At 44.7% G+C, this 25482-nt stretch overlaps 1 protein-coding gene and 1 long non-coding RNA gene across 6 annotated transcripts in view; one reads left to right on the top strand and one right to left on the bottom strand.

Annotated features, from left to right (window-relative positions):
* LOC120908757 (mucin-19) overlaps window positions 1–25482 on the top strand; it is a 178336-nt gene that overhangs the window by 32590 nt on the left and 120264 nt on the right. For all 5 annotated transcript variants that reach the window (XM_040320094.1, XM_040320092.1, XM_040320093.1 and 2 more), the window contains one exon: window positions 7368–8032. In XM_040320094.1, coding sequence (XP_040176028.1) covers window positions 7368–8032 — 665 coding nt within the window. The remainder of the gene's footprint in view (window positions 1–7367; window positions 8033–25482) is intronic.
* LOC120908761 lies at window positions 22769–23391 on the bottom strand. Its single transcript, XR_005741167.1, has 2 exons — window positions 23165–23391; window positions 22769–23094 (listed from the first exon to the last, which is right to left on the bottom strand). It is a non-coding gene; the product is annotated as an uncharacterized LOC120908761 (long non-coding RNA).

Genomic DNA, 25482 nt, shown 5'->3' with positions numbered 1-25482 from the left:
GTTCTGGATATTTTCGTCCAAGAACTATGTCTGAATCTAACTCGTTTTGTTGCTAACAGACAGATTTGCCATAAATGTTCCAAGTAAATTGAATGCAAATTTTCAGCCGCCCTTTGCAGAACATTGGACTTTTCCTTTTATGAGATAATTCGGGTCTTAAAGCTCTTTCATATCTGGTCCAAGAGTAAAGTTAGCTTATAGGTGCTACGTTAAAACGTTTTTAGTTCTTCTAACTTAATATGAAAGTCAATCCCACTATTTGAAGCATTGTCCTTCAACCCAAAACAATGTTAAGAAGAAACCAACTTCTAAAAGTTGCCCGGGCCTAAGTGCTCGGCAAGAAGCTAGAATTGTTATACCAGGTTCTACATTGAGAATAAGAGACTAGTTGAAAGATGCGATAAAAAATGATAAGCTTTTATTTAATATCTTATTGTCCCACATGTCCACCTTGCAAGACAATCGATAGATATTTTATCAAAATCCTAATCATTATGTTCCTGACCTATTTCACAATAACTACCCAATTAGATTTCATCCACTTCCATTCCCCAGAAGGAGTCCCTTACCAAACTGCTTGAATATTCAACCGTGCCTTGAATCCGTCGATTATCTGAATTTACCGCTAACATCAACGTCATCACCATTGGCTTAGATCGGGCTCCTAATCCAGTGCCTTTGCTAATGTCCCGGCGATTTCGTTGTCGGCCTCTCGCTCTCGGTCATCTTCCAATCGATGTGCTTTATTGATTCATGAAACGAGCCAGCTAGAACGTCCCGAATGGGAGACGGAAATGAGACAGACTTCCCTCGCCCCTCTCGCAAACAGTCCAATATCAGTTCGACACCGAAATTGATCTAAAACTGTCCCTGGGCAATCAAACGAATTACGTGAAGAAACTTTTGCACCATATCGGCGTACTCCTCGGAGCCGCTGCTCCCCATATAGAGCAATTCCGGCCATCCTTGTTGGACATTCGACGTGCCATTTCATCAGCCATTTCCCGGATCCCGAGGTACGTGAATCCGTGCGACGTGCTAACGTCTAGCGGTTTGTGTCCGGAGCCCGGCGTCGTCGTCCTCCGTGTAGTGAGGACATGAAAACAAGCGTCATAATTACTGGCGCTAAATAATTCAGCTAATTAATTGAAAAGATGTTGAGTGCGGGCAGGGTGCGAGACAGGGTAGAGCAGAATCTCTCGCGAGCAACGGAAGTCCGTGTCACCAGAGGTTTTACTTTCTTCGGTTCGCCGAAAACAAGGACCTCTGCTCCGTGCGGTCGACCACACGAACGTAAGATTAAGCGTACTAATGGTCGGAGATGGTGGTGGTGGTGGTCTCGTACAGACGTACCGACCCACCGGTACGATAATAAGACTAATGCACCCCGGTAAAGTCTCTGGTTTTTGGCCGGATGTCCCGTGCCACCAACCCGACGCAAGACGCACAGGCAATCCAAAATTCGTGGCAAAACGTGGGCAATCCCACACATTCACATCATGTTTCGCGCGCGTGGTGTTGTGCCAATGCTCTGCCTGCCCGGGGCTCCCCAAAACTGTACCAAGAACGGTACGCAACGGACAAAGGAAGATGCTTAATTTTGTTGTGAATATTTAAAGCCTTCCGTGTGTTGGCCTGAGTTAACTTGGAGTTGTGGAGTTTACCTCGGCAGCCAGCAGCACGGCAGATGGGCGCGGAGGTCATTTCTTAGAAGACGCCGACGGCACGTTGACTTTCCATGGATGTTCACGGATGCACGTGGGGATGTTTTCGCGCAGCTTTTCACGGCGCAAAAGCCGTGTCTGTGTCTGTGCACGCACGAGCTGCCATTTTTATGCCACCCGGAAAGCTGATACCGGAAGCGGCACTGGTGCGTCATAAGCGGGTCTTATACGCGTCCTAATTATCCGCACTGAATCCTGAGCGAAGCCCCACCGTGAATGAACAGTAAAAGAGAAGCGGAAGGGTTTTCACAGGGCACAATCCGCTTAGTGTAGCCAATGTTTTGGAAGGGTGAATGGGAAAGCAGAGGGCTAAGGCAATTCCGGGCCGCGCACACAACACAGGGTGCCAATTTGTTGAGCATGAATGTGGCGCTGATTGATAGCGGTGGATGAAGAGAGAGAACGAGCGAGCACAAACAAGAGTGGGACGGTAGCTAAGTGTTCCAGGAATCGGTAAATACCGACGGCGAACCCGCCTACCCATCACGGGGGGAGATGAAAACTCACCCCACGATCGGAATTGCCTTTTCGGAATCGTTGCTTAAGGCCAACACGGTGCCTAGCTGGCTGGTAGCAGATGCGGCGGTGACGTTTATTGCCACCGGCGGGTAAACTGACGGCTTTCGCACGCGATTGCCGATTGCCAGTGTGTGTGGGCTAAGAAGCTGCGTAAGATCCTTCTCATTCCCAATTCAGTATTGGATAGAGATTATAAACTAACGCCCGCATAGGATTAAGTCTTAAGAGCACCCTTGTGGCGTGGTAGTTACTGTGGAGTACCTAATGTATCTAATGTACCATGCCCGCTCGATTCGCCATTGCATGCCACTCGATTTGATTTAATCTCTTTAAATTACTCCACTTCAATAGTTTAGTGAAAGCGGTTAACCACACACCGAACGGTTTCGTTCGATGTTTATCGTTCGCATCGTTCGGGAACAAGCGCCCAATAACATAGAAATCTGTGCCTTCGCTCGGATTGCATACATTCAGGCGAACTTTATGCATTCAACAGACTTAACTTCCAAAACGATAACTTTAACTTGAAACGATGAAATATCCCTTCTCACAGCATCTCGTACACCGGCTAATGCCGCTGGTCGATCCGTATCTGATTCAAAACTTTGCGCCCAAAACACTCTCTCCTAACTCTGGAGATTTTTCAAACGACATAAACATAAAAAAAGAATATCCTCAACATTGTCGTCCCGCGGTACTGCTGGTGCACCTTTTTTTGTCAGCTCAGGTGTTCCCGAACTTCGGCGATGGTGGTTGGAAGATTAGAGTTAGTGAAAAAGTTTAGCCCATTTTTTCCCCCGGCCGATCAAACCAACCATGAGCAACCATCTTCCCCCGAACAGAACAACTACAAGGGTACAGAAGTTTGTGTTAGAGGCCGTGTGCTATCTGGATGGTAATTTTTTTCATAGATTTTTTGTTGTTTTGTGTTTCGTTGGTCACATCTCGTTGATTGTCTATGCTGCTGCCTGGAAACTAAAGCCATTTTGCGTTTGTAACATTTACACCATTTGTCATCGTGTCACAAGACAGCAGAAGCATTTATTTATCGCCGACTCCATTTTGATGTATCGTTTAAATTCAACTTGTTTAACACAATAAAAATACTTGTCTAAATTTTAAGCAAATAGAGTAATTAAGAAGGAATACCTAATGCCAAACATTCATTTTTGGAAATATCCTTGAGCATTTTACGTATCGTTGACTGCAAAAATCAACAAAGAACCTGCACCATTCATTAATCTGACGCTGGCTCTTTGAATTGTGAAGCATTTTAGCACTTCGTCTGTCTCGACCCGGTTGCCATTTTTGTAACTAAATAAATAACCATAAATAAGGATTGGCAAAATGCGCTTAAAAAACCATCTTCTGCCAACTGTAGCAATATACCGCCGGCAACAACGGGAATGCCGACAAACCAACCTTCCACCAAAATACATACACACACACACACACACACACACACACACACACACCGAAACCCATACACGCCTGCAAAATGCCTGAAAGCTTTCGGGCTCCGCTGAAAGGATGAAAATTAATGAACATGCAAACGGATTGCCAGTCAGTCGGGGCAGCCGTTACAACATTGCCGAATGGAAATCGTCCCATATCGTCCCACCGGCACAAGCGGCGCAAGCCAAGCAGCGTAGAATGGAGCTGGTTGGAAAAGAAGGGGATGAAGGCTGAAACACAGAATCGGGCTCTTGAAAAATCCAAAACCCTACACCCGAAAGTGGGCACTTTAGCGAAAAGCTCTGCCTTACGGGCAAATGAATAAACCATGAGTGCGAAGACGAAGACACGACACGACGATGGTCGACACCGGCCGAAGGGTGCACGGGACACGGTGTGGGATATTTTACGGTGGAGGGGTTTTTTTTTTTGTTGCATCTCTCCACTTCACTTTTCTTACACGTTGTCTTCGTTGCCTTTGCCGCCGGGGTGTTTTTCCCTGTTCCGTTCCGTTTCTGTCAGGTCCCTTCGAAGGAGCTCATAAACTTGCCTGGCATGGTGGGAGTAAAGCACACTGGCAACAAGACAAAAAAATGAAGATCCTCAAGTATGCTCCCATCACAAGACACGAGAGCTGTTTGGGTTGGACACTTTCGACACCGTTTGTCGAGTGGGGGGGGGGAGGGAGCAGGAAGCAAGGGTGGCAACGAGTCCCAGTCGAATGGAAAAGCTACGAGGGATACGATTCCGCAAACAACCTGCTCGTCCCTTTTGTCCTCCCCCCGTGAGTAACGTGCGATATGTTTACGTTCGCAGCGCTGTGCGTCGCCAATGGCATTTGCCTGAGAACAACAACAGCAACTATAACCACACCACCAAGTACATGGAGTGGAGTAGTAAATTCAGCTCGTCCTTCGTCACGCTGGAGATGGATGGGTGTGGAAGTGAGTGAGTCCTTTTACGACGCCTTCACGCACACGGGAGCGTTGTGGAGCGCTTTTTTCGCTTCCCTCTTTGCTTGAAAATCAGCTCCGGAAGCTGAGCTGCTGCAACGTGGAGCGGGCTGCGGGAGGACAGCAAAAGGTCAGTTTGGTGAGGGGTTTGTTCCTCCGTACAAACCGCATGCATGCGGTGTGGGTCAATGCACTTGGGTGTGCCTGTGCGTGTGTGTGTGTGAGTGGAAGGGTAAGGAATGATTGTGTGCTGTGGTGTGACGAATGAATTGCCCGGAGCTGATGATGGACAGGGTGCATCCGGCGGCAGGACGAGTTCTCTTACTTAATCGCCACTCGGGCAGATTTTATCACTCGCTCGTGCAGGATCAGCCCTTCAGACAACGGTCGTAGTGGTAGTGGTAATACACATGCCAGTGGAATGTGTCAGATAAGAGCTACTGAAGCTGCAAGCTTACTGCGGACCTAAAGGCAGCATGAGGAGCATTGAGTTGTATAAAATGGAAGGATTTCTTTTTTTCACCGAAAACAAAGAACAGAAGACTTTTTACTGATGATGAATAGAAATCCAGTGCCATCAAGCGTAATGAAAGCGGTTCGGGTTGGTGTAGTACTGTTGTAATGAAGGCAAGTAGCCAACACTCAATTGAAAATTCTCTTTGTTGTGTCTTTGTACTCTGGTGAACATTTGTACTCATTCTTTACAAGTTACTGGTTTAAAACTGGAACCTGTTCAACTTTTGTAAGTCTGTATGGGCTTGAAATGTTATGTTTTGGGTTAGTTATTGCCTGATGGAAAGGGCAGTTTTATAATGCAACTGAAACTTCTGCTGGGAGATGTCTGAGCATCACGGTCCAACGGAAATCACAGTTAAACAGAAAACTTGTATGACGTTGCCAGCGTTACAGTCGTTCTTTCGAACATGCACGTCATGGATTCAATCTCTGTATTAATGTTCCGTGTTTTTTCTTAGAACTAAATACCTTGCTATGGTTTACCGAGTCATAAGTCCAACCCATAAGTGGTAACAGTAGATCTAGACCAACTTAGATTGTTACGCCCAATCAGAAGAAGATACGATGTGCTCTGGAGGAGGTTTAAAATCGTTATCAAATATTGGATCCCTAGTGTAAATCATTAAAATTCCCAATAAATGACAAACAATTTATTTGAAAATGAAGAAATAAAATCAATTCCAGAATTTACCCAAGGATTTAAATTCGCAAAAAATGAGGAGTCATAGCAATAAAATACATAAAACTGTTATTCGAAATTGATTATTGTTTCTTCAATTGCTCGATTTGAAGTGATTCTAAATGGCTCTGAACAGTCATCGCCTTTACTGCATCGCATCGATATCTACGCACCGTCATAACCACTTCAGTCACTTTCAAGACTTTCCGGGTTGTTCCGCCCCTCCCCGGCGCTGGTCGGTCTGACCCTATGTCCCGCTTGTCGGTTGAATTCAACACTGTTTCAGATTGCTTTGATTTGAATATTTCAACCAAGTGCTTTAACGAACATCTCCGGCTTCTACCGTAGCGAGATGTGATAAAAGACTTGAATTTGCTTTGCAATTTTTGTATTGTAACCCGTCTCAATTAAGCCGTATTCCCCGTTGAAGATTAATTAATAAATAAAAATAAGTCTTAGGACTTTAAATAAAAAAAACTCCATAGAGTTAAACGAATTACTACAGGATCTAAAATAAGTTTTTAACAAAATATTTTGTGTATTATCAATTCATTTGCAAATTGTATCAATGCAGTCAACAACTGCTGTTTCTGAACAAAACTGATGTGTACATTATTATTTTAATGTTACCTAACAATCGAGCCAGCCAATTTCACGAGAACCTACAACTTCCCAACAGCTACGAACGAATCTGGAAAGTAAATTTGCTTACGAAATCGCTCGTTATTGCCTTTTCATCTTCATATTCCCTCTAGAGGCGTTGGGTGTAGAATTGGCAAGCTTAAACCATTCGGTTCTTGCCACCCGTCCGTACAAATCCAATCTTCACTCATGCGCTTTTCCAATCTGCTCCAATGATTGCACGGAATGTAAGCACCGTGAACCACCCTGCACACAATGTAGTAAACACGTGTTGTTGCATCAAATACAAACGCTATTTGTTTAACATCTTTTCGCCCCAGAAAATGCGCAATTTGTGCTGACCACTGTAGACATGTTACAGCATGTAAGCGAAATCCGACCGACTGCATAACGATCCCTTTCGCAGAAGTCACCCGTAAACCGGGAGCTAACAATCATCTTTCTGCTACGAAACACATTTCACAACCATCCCGAGAACGCTCCGATGTCCGTGTCAGCTCTGCGAAAATTCAACGAAATTGTAATACCCCTGAAGAGCTTACAACAGAATAGTAGAGCAAAACAGGACACGGATCAATGGGAATGGAAATCAAATGCCCTTGAATTCCCGTGCTGGACAGTAGCTATGCTTCACTCGTTCTCTTTCAACGTGCTTTCACTGTGCTCTACTATATGGCATGAGTGAGGAGTCGTCGTTTCTAAAATTCTGACTCAAAACATGCTTTTTTCCTCCGTCCAAACTCTACGCACCGACGACTGAGCTTTCCGTTGTAGAATGTCTCTCGCTGAGTGTGCTCTATCTCTCTCTCCTAGCATCCTCTCGGTAATATCTCTCTCTAAACTAAGAACACCATTTTCCATTTCCCCGCCTCTTTGCAGGATGCGTTCGCGAAGGATTCGCCAGTGGCTCTCGCATCGGCCCATCCAGTGACCGCGCCACAAACGACACAGACAAGCTCGTTAATCGCACCGACAACGACCAGCAGCAGCGGCGGTGGCGGTGGTACGGGCGGAAGCGTCAGCACACCGCCAACCGCCACCTCCACCACCCTGACGACCTCACCCTCGAACGGGCGAAGCTCCGGTGCGCAAGCTTTCGATTTTACGCTGCAACCCCCAACGTCATCCTCCTCGTCCAGTGGCACTCAGCCCCAGTCGTCCTCCTCGCCCACGGTGGCGGCCACCGTCTCACCCGTGCCCGCTCCACGAGCGAAATCAAAACAAAAGCCAGAGCTCGGTGCCGGCACCGCAGCCGGCAGCCGAACGGCGCCCGGTGGCGCTCAGCCGAACGAAAGCGAGAGTTTGCGCACCGAGCGCCCGAAAGCTCCGGTGCCGAGTGCCGGGCTGAGTATCGGCGTGAGTGCCGGACCGCCGGCGGATGCTGGGCCACCCAGCAGCGACGGCAACGGCGGTCTCTCCACCACCGGCAGGGTGGACGGCAAAACAACAACAATCGCTGCACCGATCAGTTTCGAATCTGGCGTCGTCGGTGAAGCAACGCGTCGTGACGTCGTGCGTCGGCCAGCAAGCGGACCAGTGAACAGGTAACGTGCGGCTAGCGCTGGTAGTTTCTTTCGAGTGGTTAATTCGTTTGTTTGGAATTAGTTGTGAGGCAAATGAGTGCTCTTTCCAGGGAACTTACGTGAGAAGAGCTTTCAATGAAATACTTTTTTTTTAAACGCCCAAAAATATCCAATTTCTTAAGGTAGAGTGCACTAATTTCGAAGCTTTCACGTTTCCAATGTGTTCATTTCTTGTTAGAATTTCAAAGCTTGCACCGTTGCAAAGCAAAATCACATTGACATGCCGTAACCTACCCACGCTGCATGGTTCGTGTGTTTATTCTGCCGTGATAACCGCTTTTCCAAGCAGCAGTTTTCAACCTCCTCCTCCTCCTCCTCCTCCTCCTCCTCCTCGTCCGTGTGTCGGGCCGGGTATGTTTATTCATCTTCAGCGTGCTCTCCTTCCCAAAGGCGTTTCCGTGCTGTGTTTGGTTTTCCGTGCTCGCAGTACTGCTTTCCTTTTGGGTACGTTCGTCGCCTTACCCTGCGCCGAGCCGTTTCGGTGCGAGATTCTGGCGTTGTATTACACTCCTCCACCCGGTTCGAGATTTTCCATCATTTTCCATCGCTCCCGAGAGAAACATTCAGCCCCACCTGGAACCGTTTCCTCCCTTCGCTTATTGTTACGCCGGTTGAAGAAAAAAAAGGAGTTTTTCCTTTGGTTTCGCTCCAACCCATCAAGAACAGTGCTCCACGGTGAAAGGTAGTGATGAGCAGTAATGTGTGTGTGTTTGTATGGTGAAGCAAGAGAAGTATCCGTGAATGTGAATGTGTGTGTGTGTGTTTACGGCTCAGTTGATCGTTTCAAGCTCATCCATTTGCTGAACCACAGGTGGAAAGGATATCCTGTTAAGTGAGTGATTACGCTGTGAATTCCAGATTCCCAAACACAGTCATTTCTACTTTGTACGTGTGTGTATGTGTGTGTGCAGTGTACAAAGGGCACAAAGCGAACAAAGCCGTAGAAAATGGTTAATTGTGTGTGAGCAAAGTAGAAAAGAGAAGAGGGAGAGAAGCAGCAGAAAGAAACAGCAGCAACTGGTGACTGGTGTGACACGACACCACGGCGCACACATATAGTGCAATGGGAATCGTAGAGGCTCGCGCGGGGCTTTCTTTTCGACCCTCGCTAAACATTTTTCTCGGAAAAGCCTAGCGAATTAGTGGCCCTTGTGTAGGTTTTTTTTCGCTTTTGCTTTCTTTCCCTTCCATCATAGAAACCCTTGAACTCTTCTCCCTTGCATGCATCAAGAAAGCTAAAAAGTGTTCAGTGAAAGAGAGAAGAAAGCCATCGCCTCCACAGGGTAGCGCAGACGATTGACAAATGCCAGGTGCATTCAAGTGCAAGTGCAAGAGGTGTTGATTGATGTATGTGTTTTTTTGTCGTTCCCCCCCTATTTTCGGGGAGCTCTCCAATCACCTTCCACCTAAAGGGGGGGGCAGTGGAAAAGTGTCTTCCACTCCCATTCCCATTGCAGGGGGTCTGACGCTCGTTTGCAACAGGTTTCCTCACACCACTCACTCACTCACTCGGGCCCTCGGCACCCGGGAGAAGGTCGCTTGCGTGCCTGGTCGAGCGGGCGCGCGATTGTTGCGTGTATACCGTCCGTTTGCGAAACGGGAAATTGAGCGGCACTCGATGGGCTCGAAGCTCCACCGCTCTCGACATTTCCCATTTCGCAAGCGGCAGCAGCAGCAGCAGCACAGCACCGTTTTCCTTTCCACACACACACACACCCCCTCGGGAAGGAGGGTGCAATGCCATCGGCGACGATGATTTGTGATGAAAGTGAGTTTTTCTACCCCGCCTAGTGCCGTGTGCGCTATCGCCTCCGGGCATCGGTTTGCCGGTTTCGGGGGAATTTAGTGGTCAGTGGCTTTTGTGCGATGGCCAGTGTGGCTGTGCTGATGATGTATGAAGTAACACTTGGCGGCAGGGCGGAGAGCGCATTTGCGAGTGAGAGTGCAGTGGAGTGATCTTTGGAAAACCCCGTTGCCCTTTTTTGTGCTCGAAGCGAACGCGAACAAATCGCTGCTGGTCAGCGTACATTCCAGGCTGATAAGAAATCGGTACCGCATACTGGCTAGTGCATGGACGAAAACGCACCGAGACGAACGACGAAGACAGCAATTGTGAAGTTGTTCATCCCATTTATGGGTAAAGTTTTCTCGTTAGGATTTTTTTTTTGTTTTTTTATTTTGCTTCTTCAAACTCTTACGAAGAGGGGAAACACATTAACGCAGCGCATGAAATATCAACGATCCGATCAAAAGTGGGAATCGTCCAGTTTGTTGCTGTTGCTGTCTCCATAAGGGAGTGAGTTTCTGTGCTGTGTATGTGCGCTCATGTGCGTTTGTTTTGTAGGTTCAATTTGTATTTTCGAAAAGGAGGGCGAGAAGCTTTCCACGAGAAACGTCAAACAACAACGGCTGAAGTGTGTGTGCAGTGTGAAATGTTTGATTTTGTGCTCGGAAAGTGAACCGGGAACGGGAAAAATACAATCAGCAACGACCAGCACGGTTCTATGTAGTGCCGATCCCGCAGTGTGCATAAAGGATAGTGTATATGTGAGTGTGTGTGAAAAGCGGTACAGCACGAAGGTTGGGAAAAGTGAAAATCTCCGTTCTTTGTTCGGGTCATCGAAGGTGTTTGTGTGTGTGTGCACTTGAAGAGTTCTTGCACAGGTAGCCCTGGCCACCCATTTTCCCGTAAGACGGGTCAGGGTCAAGTGAAGTGAGAAACGGTTTTGCGTGTGCTCTCTCTCTCATCTCGCTCGTTCTTTCTCGCTCTCTCTCCTGCATTCCCTTGAGCCATCGGGAGCAGCAGCTTCTCAAGAATCTAAGGATCCACCACCGTAACAACGTGTTCTCCCCGGCCACCGAAGGTTTGATTTCGTTTCCATTCTTTCTACCGTGTTCCTTATTCTTCCAACCTTTCTCACTCAAGCCGTTTTGTATGTAAGGGGTGTCGTTTTCGCCCTTCTAAGGGCGGAAAGCACGACCAGGTCCATGTCCCATTAACAATCTTCGGAAAGGTTTGTTTCGCAGTTTGCTTTTGGGTTCCCTTGTTGCGCCACAAACGGGTTTTCGGGAAAAAGGTTGTAGGGTTAAACGAAAATACATTAAACAAATTTCCCCTTAACTACCAATGGTCCTCCCACCGAGAACGGGGGTCACCAGTTGTCGCCTGGATCGTCTCGGGCTCGATTTATTTTCCTACCAAAGTGGATCAAGAAATTACTCGCAGCGGGGCAAGCAACAAAACAAAACATAGAGAAAAACGAAAACTGCCCTTTTCATTCTTCGTTCTCTCAGCTCGCTTATTGGGCTTAGATCGTTAGACGCACAATCTGGCTGCGTTGTGGGCTGTTAAGGGCAGTGGGCCGGAGCCGGAGCTGGGGAAGCGAAGCGGCCTGGAATAAGAAATTACATTCACATTACCTAGTCTCAACCGTTCGGGCGGAACGATGGGTACGGTGCGTTTAAAATATGCATGGAAAAATTTCTATCCAGCTGCCATGGTCGGCTGGCCGAAGGGAAGAAGATGCGTCTAGTTTCCTCTCCCTATGACTTTGAATTAGATTGGAGCCTAGAGCCGGTACAGAGGCCCATGTGTTTAGCAATTGTGTGCAGCAGCAGCCACTGGTGGGCAAAGGTTTGCTAAACCGATTTGCCGGGAAGCGTTTGTTCAATTTGCAGAATAATTGGTAAATGGGAATGATTTCCACCCCAGCAGCAGTAAACTCAACTGCAACCAATGAATTTCCTCACACACCCGGTATGTGCACACAAAGAAAGAGAAGCATTTCATTTGTGTGTGTGTGTTTTCCTCCAACCTAACCTCTTCCTATCGATAAACCATTTTGTTGCTCATTGTGGTACGGTATCGGTTAAATGTTAAGCTCGAAGCCTTTAATCTTTAATTAAAAACGAAAATAATCCAATCGTGTACGGGGGGAGGCGATGGAAAATTTACACCAGGAGGTGGAAAGTAAAGTTCACATTGACACACGAATGGCCGACTGCTTCCGGACGGACTTCCAATTCGCTTGACCGCATCGATATTTTATCGGGGGCGTTATTCCGGTTGCAAACGCACGCCCAATTGGCTGCCCATCAAACGCACCGCGATCGTTTTCCGCGCATTTATTCGCTGCTTAATGTTTCGCAAAAATGTATACACATATTCCATTTCCGACGGGCTGGATAAAAGTAGTTTCGCAAACAGTCCCAATTTCCCGAGTGTGGGTGTCTTTTTTTTTTGGGAACGGATTAAAGATTGGAGTGCTTTTTTCCCCATATTCTCTGTCCTTGCTCTAGCTACCGTTCATCCAATGTGTGATTAATAATTGAAAGCAGAGCCAGCACTTTTCTGCCGGGCGCGCAACTTCAACACGCTCAAGCCCAGTCATTGTTCCTTATTTTCCATTCACTCTTCGCGCGCTCTTCACATTTAAAAATATAAAACCCGAACACGAAGCGCACATTTTACGCCCTAATGCATGTTCATTGGGCCTCATTTTCGACGAACAGCAGCTGCGGGTACTGTGTGAAGTGAAAGGGAGGGATTCAACTTTACCTAGAATACCGTGCCGTGATGTTGTATGTCGTGCGATGTGCGGTAAAAAAAATCCTGCCGCCAAAGTGTCTTTGTTCCTAATAAGTGTAGTGGAAAACGGTACTTCCTGCTAGTAGATTGCAGGCAAAACGCGTAATGCTTCGTAGCAAAGGACGCTCGGTGGAACTGTCCGTCCTCCCTCTCTGTCGTTGAATTCTGCAGCGTTGAATTAACTGTGCTGTAGTGAGCTTATTATATTATGTTACAGAATAAAAATAACGTTTTTGCGTGTAATATTACTTATGGTACGAGGTTCGTCGTCCAATGTAAGGCATTTATGGCATGTAATTGGCCTAAGAGCTATGTTTTTGTTTAGTTTTAATTTCCAATGGATGGTCGGGTAATAGATAATGTTGAAGGTAACAATAGTTTTGCTCATAAAATTTTGGAAAAAATATTTGATATTCTATGTTCTGCTAAATCTGATAAAATACTTTGTTAGTTTATCATGAGTCCTATGATAATCAAACATTGGGGGCCTTCACGATTCTAGTTAGTTTTTTGTATGGAGTTTGACAGTTGGAGGCTGAAATCATGTAAACAATCCATACAAAACCACACAAAAAACTAGCCTGCGACTTTCAGTCTACAAAATTTTAGCCTAAAAGCTAGAATTAGATTCGAGTACCTGCTCGAAAACACGGTGTTGTTTTCATTTATCCCAAGGTGCATTAAAGAGATCAGGTGGTGGAATCTAGAATCAAAGTGTATGTAGTCCAGGTGGTCTCATAGCATTTTTTCATAACCAATTTTGAACATCGCCTTTTGACAGAACGAGTGAAAACTTTTGCTCCAACAAGCTTTCTGAAGGCTTTACGAATACTCAAAACACTCTTAAAATCTTCATTCATAAGCAGAAGCGATAAAAATCAGCCTTCTAAATTCATACACCTTGAAATAAGCCCACCTGTATATTATACTCAATTAGATAGCTGCTCGAAAACTGCTATACAATGCAAACAGCTGACAGGCTGAAATTTCAGCCTACGAATTTCAAACGGAAAGGGCCCCATTGTTGACTTACAGACAAAAATAGGTGCGTTGGAGTCAAAAATTGGTGCGATCAGGCAAATATTGACGACTTATAGCAAAAATTTTGCGGCTGTCACTTTTAATTGAAGGCTTTTAATTTAATGATGGCTATATTTAGCTTATTTCAGGAGCGTCATATCTAAATACATGTTCAATGTTATTTAGTAATGATGTACTAAGTCTCCTTTATATGCTATAGACCTGTTTTAATCGTAAAAAAAGATTACTCAATTATAGCTGATAAACAAGTAATTAATTAAAGTTATTGTACAATAATATCACTTTTCTGAGATTTAAGATTCTTTCACTAAAAACAATGTAATTATGCAATAACTATATTTACTTTCAAAATTCGATTATTACTCCTCGTTCATACACACATGACAGCCAACACAAACATTATTCGATTATTATACTAACGGTTCGATGTGATTTGATCAGCGGCCGCTCGTTATCCGCCGCCCTGGGCACTTATCCGCCGAAAATAATTCCGCTACTTAAGCATTGATTGAAAATTGTTCGCCCTCAGCAGCCGCCTCGTGTTCATGCTGCGCTTAAGCTGCTGCACTCAATTTACTCCCCGTCCTCCCAATAATCACTCCCACTTTGCAAAGCCACGTGGCGCCTCATCACGATTACGCACGAAACAATCAGGAAGCGATGGGGGACGATTTTGTAATCAAAGCACGCAGCAACATCAGCAGTACCCACCGCACCCGACCAACAAGATGCGTGCGTTAACGGCGCTCAGGGGAAAAACAACCCCCTCGACTCTGGGCTGGGTTGCTGTATTTTTTCGCTTCTCTTCCCATGTGCCCTTTTACTTTCCTCGGCGCCTCTCGCTCTCACTATCACCCCGGATAATGATGATAAGGATTAGTTTCTCGATGGCGGAAACCGGTCGTGGCGACCGGTACGTAAAGCGGATTGCACCGTCAGGGCGCGTCTGTCGGTCAAGTTTTTCCTTGTTGTGGACGGTCTTGTCTTGTTTTTTCCCCTCCCTCTCCTATTGCTGGTATTTTCATTTTGCTCTAGACTGTTTCATCGCAGACCATTCCAATGCCAGACGCGTGAAACTGCAATTTTGCTGGAAGGAAAATGGATGAATGAAAGAAAAAAAATACGACTTTCAAAAAAATAGCTTTTACCTTATTTCTTATTTCTGGTGCCACCAAAGTGTGCGAATCTGTTTTTCTCCCCCATTCTTTCCTTCTTTCGTACACTTTTATTACTTGCAAGCTTCAATACCTAGGAGCCATATACTCGTTTAGGTTTGTGTGTATGTATAAAACTTCCAAAAAAAACAAAGAATCCAAATCCCAAAGTACCCAAGACATATCCCACCTTTTGGGGAGGATGCCGACGCAAACGGCCTGCTGCACATCAGTTGCAGATCATTGGCAATTTTCTCGCCGTACTTGGAAAAGTGAGCCGACTTTTTTTTTTGGCTTTCTTCTGTTTTGTTTCTGTTGCTCGTTGCTTGGCCCCCGTCGGTTAGGATATGCCAGTGTCAGCATGATGCAAAATGTCCCACGGCACCCATCATCAGTTTCAGCCCATCTTTGGAACGGTTTCGGAAAATTGGGTTTTATTTGGAATATTTTTTTTTGTGCAACAGATTTGGTGTCTGGCCTTAAAGTGATCGCAAAATTAATCGCCCTTGGTGCTTTAAATTAAATCGTTCTGAGAATGTTATCCTCGAACAAGGAAAGTTGGCGCTAGCCGAAGAGATTAGATCGATGGTTCGAGATGTCGCCAATTTTGTGATTTATCTGGAAATTGGATTAAATGGACAGGAAAAATACTATCTAAATGAACGGTCTATAACGTTTGTGTTGTTTAGGATTGAGTATTTAATAAATATCGGTTACTTTTCTCTCTTACTAATTGATAACTCTACTAAACTGATGGTAATCTAAGCATAACCTGTTCCTTTATGGGAAACACTAACATAATGCAGTAACCTGGTGAACAGAATTGGATAACGCTCACACATGACGCAACGTCACGCCGAGCCGTCAACCGAATGATTTATACGAACGAAACACCTTTGATGCGCGTTAGATATTAATCTTTCAACAAACCAACTCACGCAGCATGTGGGTTAAACACATACGAAAATGCGCACTGGGTCATCGCACATTTGATCCACTATTCATAAAGCAATTCACCGTGCTACGAACTTCAACCGTTCATTCCCTTGTAACTGGACGATGTCGATTTCTTTACATTTTCATTCCATCACTTTCTGTGTGGACTCTAATAAAAAAAATATAATAGAGTAGCCAGAGGGGCTTGAATAATCGGCTACCGTACTGTTTACACACGCGTAAATTCGTTACACATTTCACCATAAAACTGAAGGAAAAGGTAGATGCTCTGGTGAATGTGTAAAAGTTTTCCACTGCTTTAGCTTGACCCTAACAGGTAAAGAAAACATACAACCAGACGATTTTCGCCCCATCTTCTCCCCCAGTCGATCTCAAACTATCACGCCCCTGCAATTGCTCCAGTAACGTCCTTAACAAAACACAACGAGCCAGTTTGGCAGTTGGGCCGAAATGAACGAAACGCGTGGGCCGAGTTGGGGAAAAGCAAGATGAGCGTGTAACATCTGCATTTTTCCGGCACCGATCTGTCCGAAAAGTTTAGGTTCAATTGGGCCGGCCCAGCATCTCTATGTGTGTATGTGTGTGTATGTTCGTGTGTTCATCTCATCCGAACTTTTAGTTTGTTTGAACCAATAGAAAGAGAGATTTAAAAAAAAACACACGAAAGACAGGCAAAAGGGCCAACATAATTTGGGTCAATTTGTAAAAAGGGGCCTGATTTTGGAATGTATTTAATTATTTCTGCTACGGAGCGATGCATGAGCTGATGTGAATCTTTTTTGCAGCAATACAGGGTTTCCCACGATTTATTGGTTGGTTCCCATCAATTTTTGGTGGGTTCCCATATTTTTTTGGTGCGTTCCCACGATTTTTTGGTCGTTTCCCAGAATTTGTTGGTCCAATTGTATTGATATCCAATTGGAAAATACCAATAAAATATGGGAACGAACCAAAAATCTATAGGATACGACCAAAAAATCGTGGGAACGCACCAATAAATCATGGGAACTGACCAATAAATCGTGGGAAACCCTGTAAATTGTTTTGAATCCGAGCTGAACCGGGGCACTCAACTGCTGAATTGTGTTTCAGTAAGCTTAAAGGGAGCTTTAGTAACGCAAGAACTCTTGTCAGCTAATAGGGGAGATATTTTAAACTACAATGCACATCCTTTAATTCAATTTGGCTACATCCTGTTGACTACAATCCTGTGAGCTAAGTAAACTCAGATATACTTCGATAAAGTAACAAAGTTGGATGCAAGTTAAAAAAACATTTTGAATGGAGGAATCTTTTCAAGTAGTCTTAATTGTTAATTAGAAATCCTTTAACAGACAATCTTTTCTTATACACAATCTTCACGGCATCGAAAACCAAACGGAATTGGACACAAAAACAAGATAAATTGAAAACCAAATCACATCATGTTTCATTTTTATCTTTCTATCAGGCGGCTCAGGTCACGAAGGAATTATTTCTGAACGTGCTATTTATCTCCTTTTATCACTTTTGTTTACTATCACTTTTCACCAGAGAGTTTACCTTCTTTCAGGAGGGGAGAAAAGCCACTAACAACACACCGCTTATTAAATTGTTTATCACTATCGCTTATAAATATTTATATTCCCTATTATCAGATCTCGCCTTCCAAGCAGCCCTCTCCTTTCCATGCCCGCATGCTAAACTATTCGCACTATTGCCCGTCGTGCCGAAGAAGCGTCGATCAGTTTCAATAATTATTATTGATTCATTACCATTCGTCGGCGCCCGGAACATTCAATCAAGAGTGCGCGTGCTTCAGTGCCAGTGACTGTGAGAAGCGGTGAAGCGGTGTTCCGTTATCGAGGGCGATTCACACGTCTTCATCGTCGAATCGCACGGCCGTCGCATCTTCTCCAGCGCTTTGAGGGCGCCTGTTTGGGAAAAATAGAAAGCAGTCAAAACGTGCGAATGACGAGCGCTCTGACGGATGTCACTTTCAATCGGCTGTGCTGCGGGGCACGTCTTGTCCGCCAGCCGCGTTTAGTGCTTCCGCATTCGTGGCGGTGTACTTTTATCGAAAAGAAATCAGTGCCCCCTCAACTTAAACTGATGCTCTCCAGAATTCAAACACCGTTGCTCCAAGCTTGTAGTGTGCGTGGGACGGGGCGGGATGGTTCACGTTGGCAGGAAGATAACCAAACCGACCCACTCATTGCAGCACTTACGCCCCAAGAGCATCCAAACACACACTTGAACGTTCGATGAGGCTTTCACTTTCTTTCAAATCGACGTACCGCGACGAGGTTTTTTCCTCCTCGATTACCCCGCATAGCTGGCGCGGAACGAAAACCGTGCGATAAGACGACGGCCAACCACAACAGATCGAGATTTATTATTATCCTTCACATCCTTCGTGCGGGTGCTTCGGTGGCGCGACCTTGGCCGTCGCTTCCGCGTACTATGCGTTGCGTGCGAATCTTCAGCAAACGTACCCACACGTTTGTGTGTGTTTGTCGATGGTTTGTTTTTCCACTTTTCTTTGCCGTTCGCCCGCCAAACTGCTTAGACAAACAGTCGGCGCCTCGGACAGATTTATGATCCATTTTGGGGGGTGGTTTATTTCGCCAACTTCGACACCGCCAGTTTTCCGCGATCGATTCGATTGTGTTTTATGCGTTCCTCTGTGCGTGTGTCTGTGTGTGTGTCTAGTGTTTTCATCTACTCTTTATTTTCGCACGTACTCTAGTGCGTGTGGGGGGGGTACGTGATCGATGAAGCAAAATTAAACATCTCGTCTTGTTTCCGCCGCATCGATCCATTCGCTCGCCGTGGCCATGGAAATGGGAATACGAAGGAGGAGACGAAAAACATGCGTTCAATTTCGCATGGAAAAGCTCTCATTTTGTGCCCGCTGGCTTTCTCCCCGCTTCGGCAGGGTTACATCGAATTGCAGGCAAACGGGCCCGGCATCTTATTAACAGCCACTCAAAACGAAACCCATTAATCAAACGAATGATGGTGCACTTGTGCTTTGCCTGCCTGCCTTTTGATCATCGCCAGTGTCCGATGCTGACCGTGTAGCGCCCGACTTGGCGTAGACCACCTTTTCCCTCGTTTTGCCCGTACACGTGCGCATGGATAGACGATCAAATTACGTTCAATCGTCGCATGCGAGACGGGTAAGGGTAGTATGTTTTTTATGTTGCCGAATGTTTACCTTAAACAAGCGCACCGAAAATGTTTGGATGATTGAAGATGGCTCTATCGTTCCACGCAAGTAGCAGGATCATGTCAAAGCTTTGAGCACGGGTTTGCTTTCTGAATAGGTTTTCTGTTTCCTTTGTGCGCGAATTGAAATGGCTGCAAATGACAGTATTGTATTATTCGCGTTCATAGTGAAATTGTAAGTGAATACATTTTATGATAACAATGAAAAGAGTGTACAAACAGCACAGTTGGGTCATTTAATGTCATTTTAAAAAGGTATGTACTGTCTATCGGTCACATGTGTCGACCTATTGAATAGATATAATCGCAGAATTAGTGCGTCAATTTCTCCATTGTCGTAACTTAAAATTATGCCTTTAAGACACTTGCGTCTTTACAGCTCTAAGGCATATCAAAACTAATAAGGAATATTAGTAAAAAATATATCATTAGTAAATGATAAATAAATAATGAATCAATAAAATAATCTCAAGTATAAAATGGCTGAAGATGCTTGAGAGCCTCGCGGAACATTTTCTTGAAAGTTTTCTGATGATTAGCAAGATATTGCCCCTTTCAAGAGTTATTTGGGAAGCATTAAGATTCGCTCTTAATGCAAAATAAAATTCTTAACACGAATTCTCGTTTAGGATCAATTTATTTATATTTAAGAGATCTTATGAGCTCAATTTAAATGTTCTGGACATCTAGTACAAGAAAAGACTGTTCTGATCTTTCTGCCTTGCGTGGGATTTCTTAATGAATCGCTAGGAAAACAACAGTGCATAAACATCGTATGCTGAGCTCCATTGACGCAAGCAATGCGATTATCCACAAATATAGCAAAGGCTCAATATGATATAAACATCCTTTCTTTATTATATTCAATGAGGTTCGTTCGTGTAAGGTAACTGCTGTACGATTTACTTGCACAACTTCCTTGGCATTGAAAGTTATGTTCCAAAAATAAAGCCATTCATAAAGATTTTTTTGTTACGAAAGTATAAACTGAAGCTTCATGTTGATCCTCCGCAGGCCCAATCTTAGGCTCGTGTACATCATTGAAAAAGTGAACAAAAAACCCTAGTTCCAATCTCCTCCTCCACCCAAACAATGCTCTCGAGTCGCTCGTAGAATTGACAAGTTTACCACCTGTTAGGCTTTCGGAAGGGAAAATTGTTTCTCTCCCTTCCCGCCGAGAGCTCATCTCACTGCAAAAACGGAAGGAAAAAAGGGCACGGAACAGGAACTTCCGCCTGGAACTCGTTAGGTTCCGGGCGGTGGTGGTATGGAGCGTAAGAAAAATCAAAACAACATACCATAAAGCGAAGAAGTTTATACCTTGTACATGCACACATACACTAAGTTTCCATCCGTACGCTGAGCGAGTTGATGAAACCCGCCGGTGGTCGTGGTAAACTAACGACGCGCAACTTCCGTGGTGAGTACTCTCGCCGACCAGATGGGAGCATGCCGGCTATCAAGCGCACAGGCCCCGGGTAAACGAGCCAAGTAAAAACTCGTTTGAAGCAGCGTAACACCAATGCGAAACACCAAATGCGCCGGCGGCAGGAAGGGAAACCCTGGCCATAATGGTACAAGACACATTGTCGAGCTTTTCTTTCAATTGCGGTCGAAGACAGGGGAAAGAAAAGGCGTTCGTACTAATGCACTCCCATACGCGTCTCGCCGAGACGAGCTTTGAGACTAATTTGACGTCTGTTTGCCGTTTAATTTACATCGAATGATTTTCTATATGCGCCGTATGTGCGGTAAGGTCATCGTGGGGTCGTGAAATGTTTTTTGCAGCCTGCACAAAGAGCCACCCTGTTCCCGGCCAATCCAAACAAGAACATTAAGCAGAGAAAACCAGCTTTGGTGGCTCATCCGGTTGGTGTTTACAAAACCAGGGTAGCATCTTTCTTCGCCAATGCCATCTAGGTTGGAACATCATCCACATTGGCTTATCGAGTCGGTAGCCGGTAGATAGCTCACATCGAATACTGCTGCCAAACGCAATTACTACCCGGTGTTGGGAGCAGTTTTGAGAGACAGAGAGAGTGTGCAACGAGGCTTGGTATCCGTGTTGGGTTGGATGCTGCAGTTTAGATGCGATTGCACACGAAGCAGTTCCAGCAGTAAAAGCTGTCGCTAAAATTGGACCTATCCGGATGTGTATGTGTGTGATTGGATTGTGGCTTGGAAAGCTATTCGGAAGTTGTTAGCTCACAGGCAGAAAGCTCCGTTATTGGTGTGTTTGTCTATGACATCAACCGTGAACCAACTTCAAAGTGGTTTGGTTGAATTAAATTCAATGTTTTAGGTCCAGTTCATTAGTCCAGATCTAGATGCCACACCATTGCTAAAGAGAACTGTTGTACCAGTTAGTTGAAGGTTAGGTTTAGGATTGGTGTTTCAAACCCTATGGCGATACTTCTTCAAAGCAAAAAGGTTAAGGTAGAAGAAAAAGTATAGCGTGAATTCATTTGAACGCCTAGTCATAACCGAGGCCCTTTTGTACCATACATTGAGCTGTGCTTTAGTAAAGATACATCAGATAACAGTAGTAATATACTAACAGTCAAATTGGATTTAATCTTTCTACGTTTAGATTCCAACATTTGGTCTTACTAGGAACTACTATGACCAAACTAGGTTACATTCGGCACTCCTATCATTTGAATTCAGGGTTGTAAATTGATTTTTTACCAGACCTCAATACATTACTATAACATGAGTTTGTTTAAGCCACAACACAATTTTTCCAAACACAGTGGATTGACAACATCATCATGAATAACATGTGGAAACCAGGCCTGGAAAATGGTCTGATTTGATGACATAACATTTGACTTAAAGCAAAGAACTATTGCTCATTGCAAAGAGATGTGTTAAGCACCGTGCCACAAAGTGAGTATTGGAGAATCACATTTCCAGAGCAGAGAGGTACAAGCAACTTCTCCTATTGAAGTGAAACTCACTATCCCCCGTGTTTCAACTAAGCATTCCAATTTTGTGACGATCTTCGTGGCTTCACATTGCACAATGAAATGTAATATATTCTACTGTATATGTTCCACTCCAATTCAATAGCTTTGTAAAGCAACACTTGTTGCTTATTGACACGTGTTTTATACGGTGCACATAATGCAATGTAAAGCTTATAACTCTTCAAAACACGACTCCAACCACTTGCCAACGAGCTACTCAAATATGAACAAAGGTACATGCTGCTTTATTTTCGCTGAACCAACCTCAACGGCAACTCACATTACGTCGGTTGTAAGGTTTGCTTCATTTCACAAATTGACAAAAAGCCCTACAGATATTTGTTGCAATTTAAAAGCGTACCCTTGTACGCTGCACGGAAATGAAAATACATACAAATGACGCAAGGTTGGCATACATACACACACACATCTTAAAGATTGCACCCTAACGAGACTCAAGATACGTTCTTTTCTCGCGCGAGTTTCTCTGCACAACATCGGTACACCTGGGCTGCGAGGATACGGTAGGGATCCACTGGCAAGTAAACACCGGCGGAAATTGGAATTCCTGCTGCAAAGTGTCCTTCATTTCCGTTCGACTGCTCGGTGTGTGCTTGGTCCTGTCGCATCGTTTTGATGCAGTTGCAATTCTTACATCCACGTTTATCATCATCCTTGCTCATAACCTTTTCACTTGCCTTAACGCAATGACAACAGAGGCGCCGCAGCAGCAGCAACAACTACAGTAAAGCGAAAAAAATAAACCATCCAATACTGCTTCCGCAAAAGTTGATCATTTTTATCGCAACCGGCAAAAGGTGGAATGTATTGAATTTGCTATTCCTATTGAGCGAAACCGGCGTTGCCGGTCGTTCGTTAATCGAAACCCGCGGCTTCTGGGTGCGCTACACATACCCACACACACATGGTGTGCTACCGTTGGTTCGTTGCAGGTGCACCGATGAAAGGATTGCCGTAGGGTTTCCGTTCGATGCTGTCCCTTTTCCTCTCTTCAGTCGCTTTCAATTGTGCTGCTCTTTTTTTCTTCTTTGCACTTTTGCAAACCTCCGCATGCTGGCTAACGAATCTGCAGAACAGCAGCATCTTAAAATCGGTAGGAAACGTAAAAGAACGTAAGAAAGTAAACAGACCAACAAAAAAAAATAAAACTAACTTGTGGTTACGGCAAAGCAGGCGGAACACCTCTCTCAGGACGTCAAAATTCCATTCCATTCGTGCGGTTGACGGCAAAGTGCATCATCTTGATGTGGTTTGCACCTGCTGCTTCAAATAAATGTCCGCCCTGATGCGCTGGAAGCTCTTCTTCGCTAGCAGATTCTTTCGTTCACCTTCGTGCAGGAACTAGATAGCGCTCACAAAAGTGTGGCAAAAGTTGACAGTTTGTCGTCTGGAATGAAGATTTAAACAGGTTTAATTTTATGATAATGCAAGTGGGTAATTTGAGTGCACAGAGACCTTTCAGAATAGAGTTTTATGAAACTAATTAGCACGATTTACAATTTGGTTGCTCATCTTGACATTCGTAGTACTCGTTTCATAGTTAATAACCCGTAGAACGAATACGATTTTATAACAAAATCCTAAGAGACCCTTAAGAACTCGTCTGAGTGTCAGCTACTCTTCCAAACCCGAGAAAAAGTTATAAACTAAATACACAATTCTTGTATATTTTATCTTTTGCTATCAGTACAATTTCTATAACAAGATAGAACACATTGAGTTTAAATCGTAAAAATTAAAACAAAGTGACTGGTTTCATGTATTGATTCAAAGAACCATCGTGAGCTTAAAACAGCGTTAAACACTGAACATTGAGATTCAATTGGTCATTTCAGGGAAAGGATTTAATCCCTGTTGTACTACTTTTAACTTTTGCAACCTTACGGCTTTCAAATTTATTGCCCACTTCCACCTGCACCCGCCACAGTTCACTTTTACCCTTTTTATTAGCTTATCTGCGAATTTTATGCTCAGCTACGAGCTTCTTTCGCGCTAAACTCTTCACCATCGCGCAGGATTACCGAAGATACGGTATAGGGCCGTACACTCGCAAAACCCTCCGCAAAAGATCCGTTCGGTTGTTCAGGCCCGATTTGAAGTGCAAATTTATTGCACCCGCGTTTTAGCCGGTTTCACCAACTCCGGTGCGACGCCGAGCCTTCGAGCCTTCGAGAGAGACGCGTTTCGAGAAAGTCGTTAAATAATTACGGCATCACGGCACCAGATCACCAGACACTGCAAGCAGACACACTGAACCGGTCCGGTCGTTTTACGGCCGATTCCAATTAGCACAGAGCCTAGGGTCGGCCTTGATTGGGCTTTTTGATTTTACGCTCAAACTCACCGGCCACGCGGTTCGATGAAGAGCTCTGCTATTGCATTTTGACAGACCGGATTGTGCAATGGGTCGTATTTTGGAAGGTTCTTACTAGGAGATACCAGCTGTGTATTTTAATGCTTTCATTCTTCTCCTCTACCTCTTCTACAAAGAGTGTTAAATGTGATCCAGTTAGCGAAAGAACCCTTGTCAGTTTAAAGATCTCACTCTTAAAGGACAACAGGATTTAAGTGCTCCAGACACCAAGTTTGTTTCGCAGATGATATGAATTTTATGCTCTGCAAGTCATTTACTTTCCATTCCGATCGTTTTAACAAAACAAACCCAAACAACTCTTACCTTCTGCTACATATTTTGACACTCGAGCTTAATGAACTCATACGTCCACTTCTTTGGACGTTTCCATAATGTCGACAATCCCTTTCGGGCTGGTTCTCCTTTGGCGCGTGCAACAACCGGTTGCAGCATACCCTTTTTTGCCTACTGCAGGAAACCAGTATCTGACCGTACGAATGCCACGCAAGCTCCACGAATGCACGCGTCACTATGCACCGGTGTACCGAACGGGTAATTTGTTTTTCAAGGCAAACCAGATTACATTCTGCTTGCCCCGGACAGGTGCACCGTGGGTCTATCCGACATGGGCAAGCCTAACCACAAGGCATTCGCGTTCAGAGGTTCAAGCACTCCTTCTTCAAGATTTATTACACGGTTTTTTCGCTCTCCCTTCTTAACGGATGCCAATAAACCTAAAACAAAAAAGCTTTACTCGCAAAGAACAACCATCAAATATGATTTCACGCAAAAACTGCTCCAAAATCCTGGACAACAAAATTGTGTGCCAAAATGCCAAAAATAACCGGTTACTTAAGCTCGTCAGAATAAGGAATCGGCTTCTGTGTCTAAAAAGATTCCCTGCTTGCTACAGAACAGACAGCAGAAAGAAGTAAAAGCTACAGACAACGCGTTTTTGCTTGCCGTCCAAGAACATTGCGACCAAGAACCGCATCGTGCTCTCATCGCGCCAGGACCGGATTTGTCTTTTTGGCAAAAACTACCGCGGACCTCTAACCCACCACCCCTCCTCTTTCTACCTACAGCGATGTATATGCAAATGAAGTTTTACGACGCAC

Source organism: Anopheles arabiensis, chromosome 2, assembly GCF_016920715.1.
Source record: "Anopheles arabiensis isolate DONGOLA chromosome 2, AaraD3, whole genome shotgun sequence".
Lineage (NCBI taxonomy): Eukaryota > Metazoa > Arthropoda > Insecta > Diptera > Culicidae > Anopheles > Anopheles arabiensis.
The sequence above is the reverse complement of the archived record's forward strand: the minus strand, read 5'-3'. Positions and strand labels throughout refer to the sequence as shown.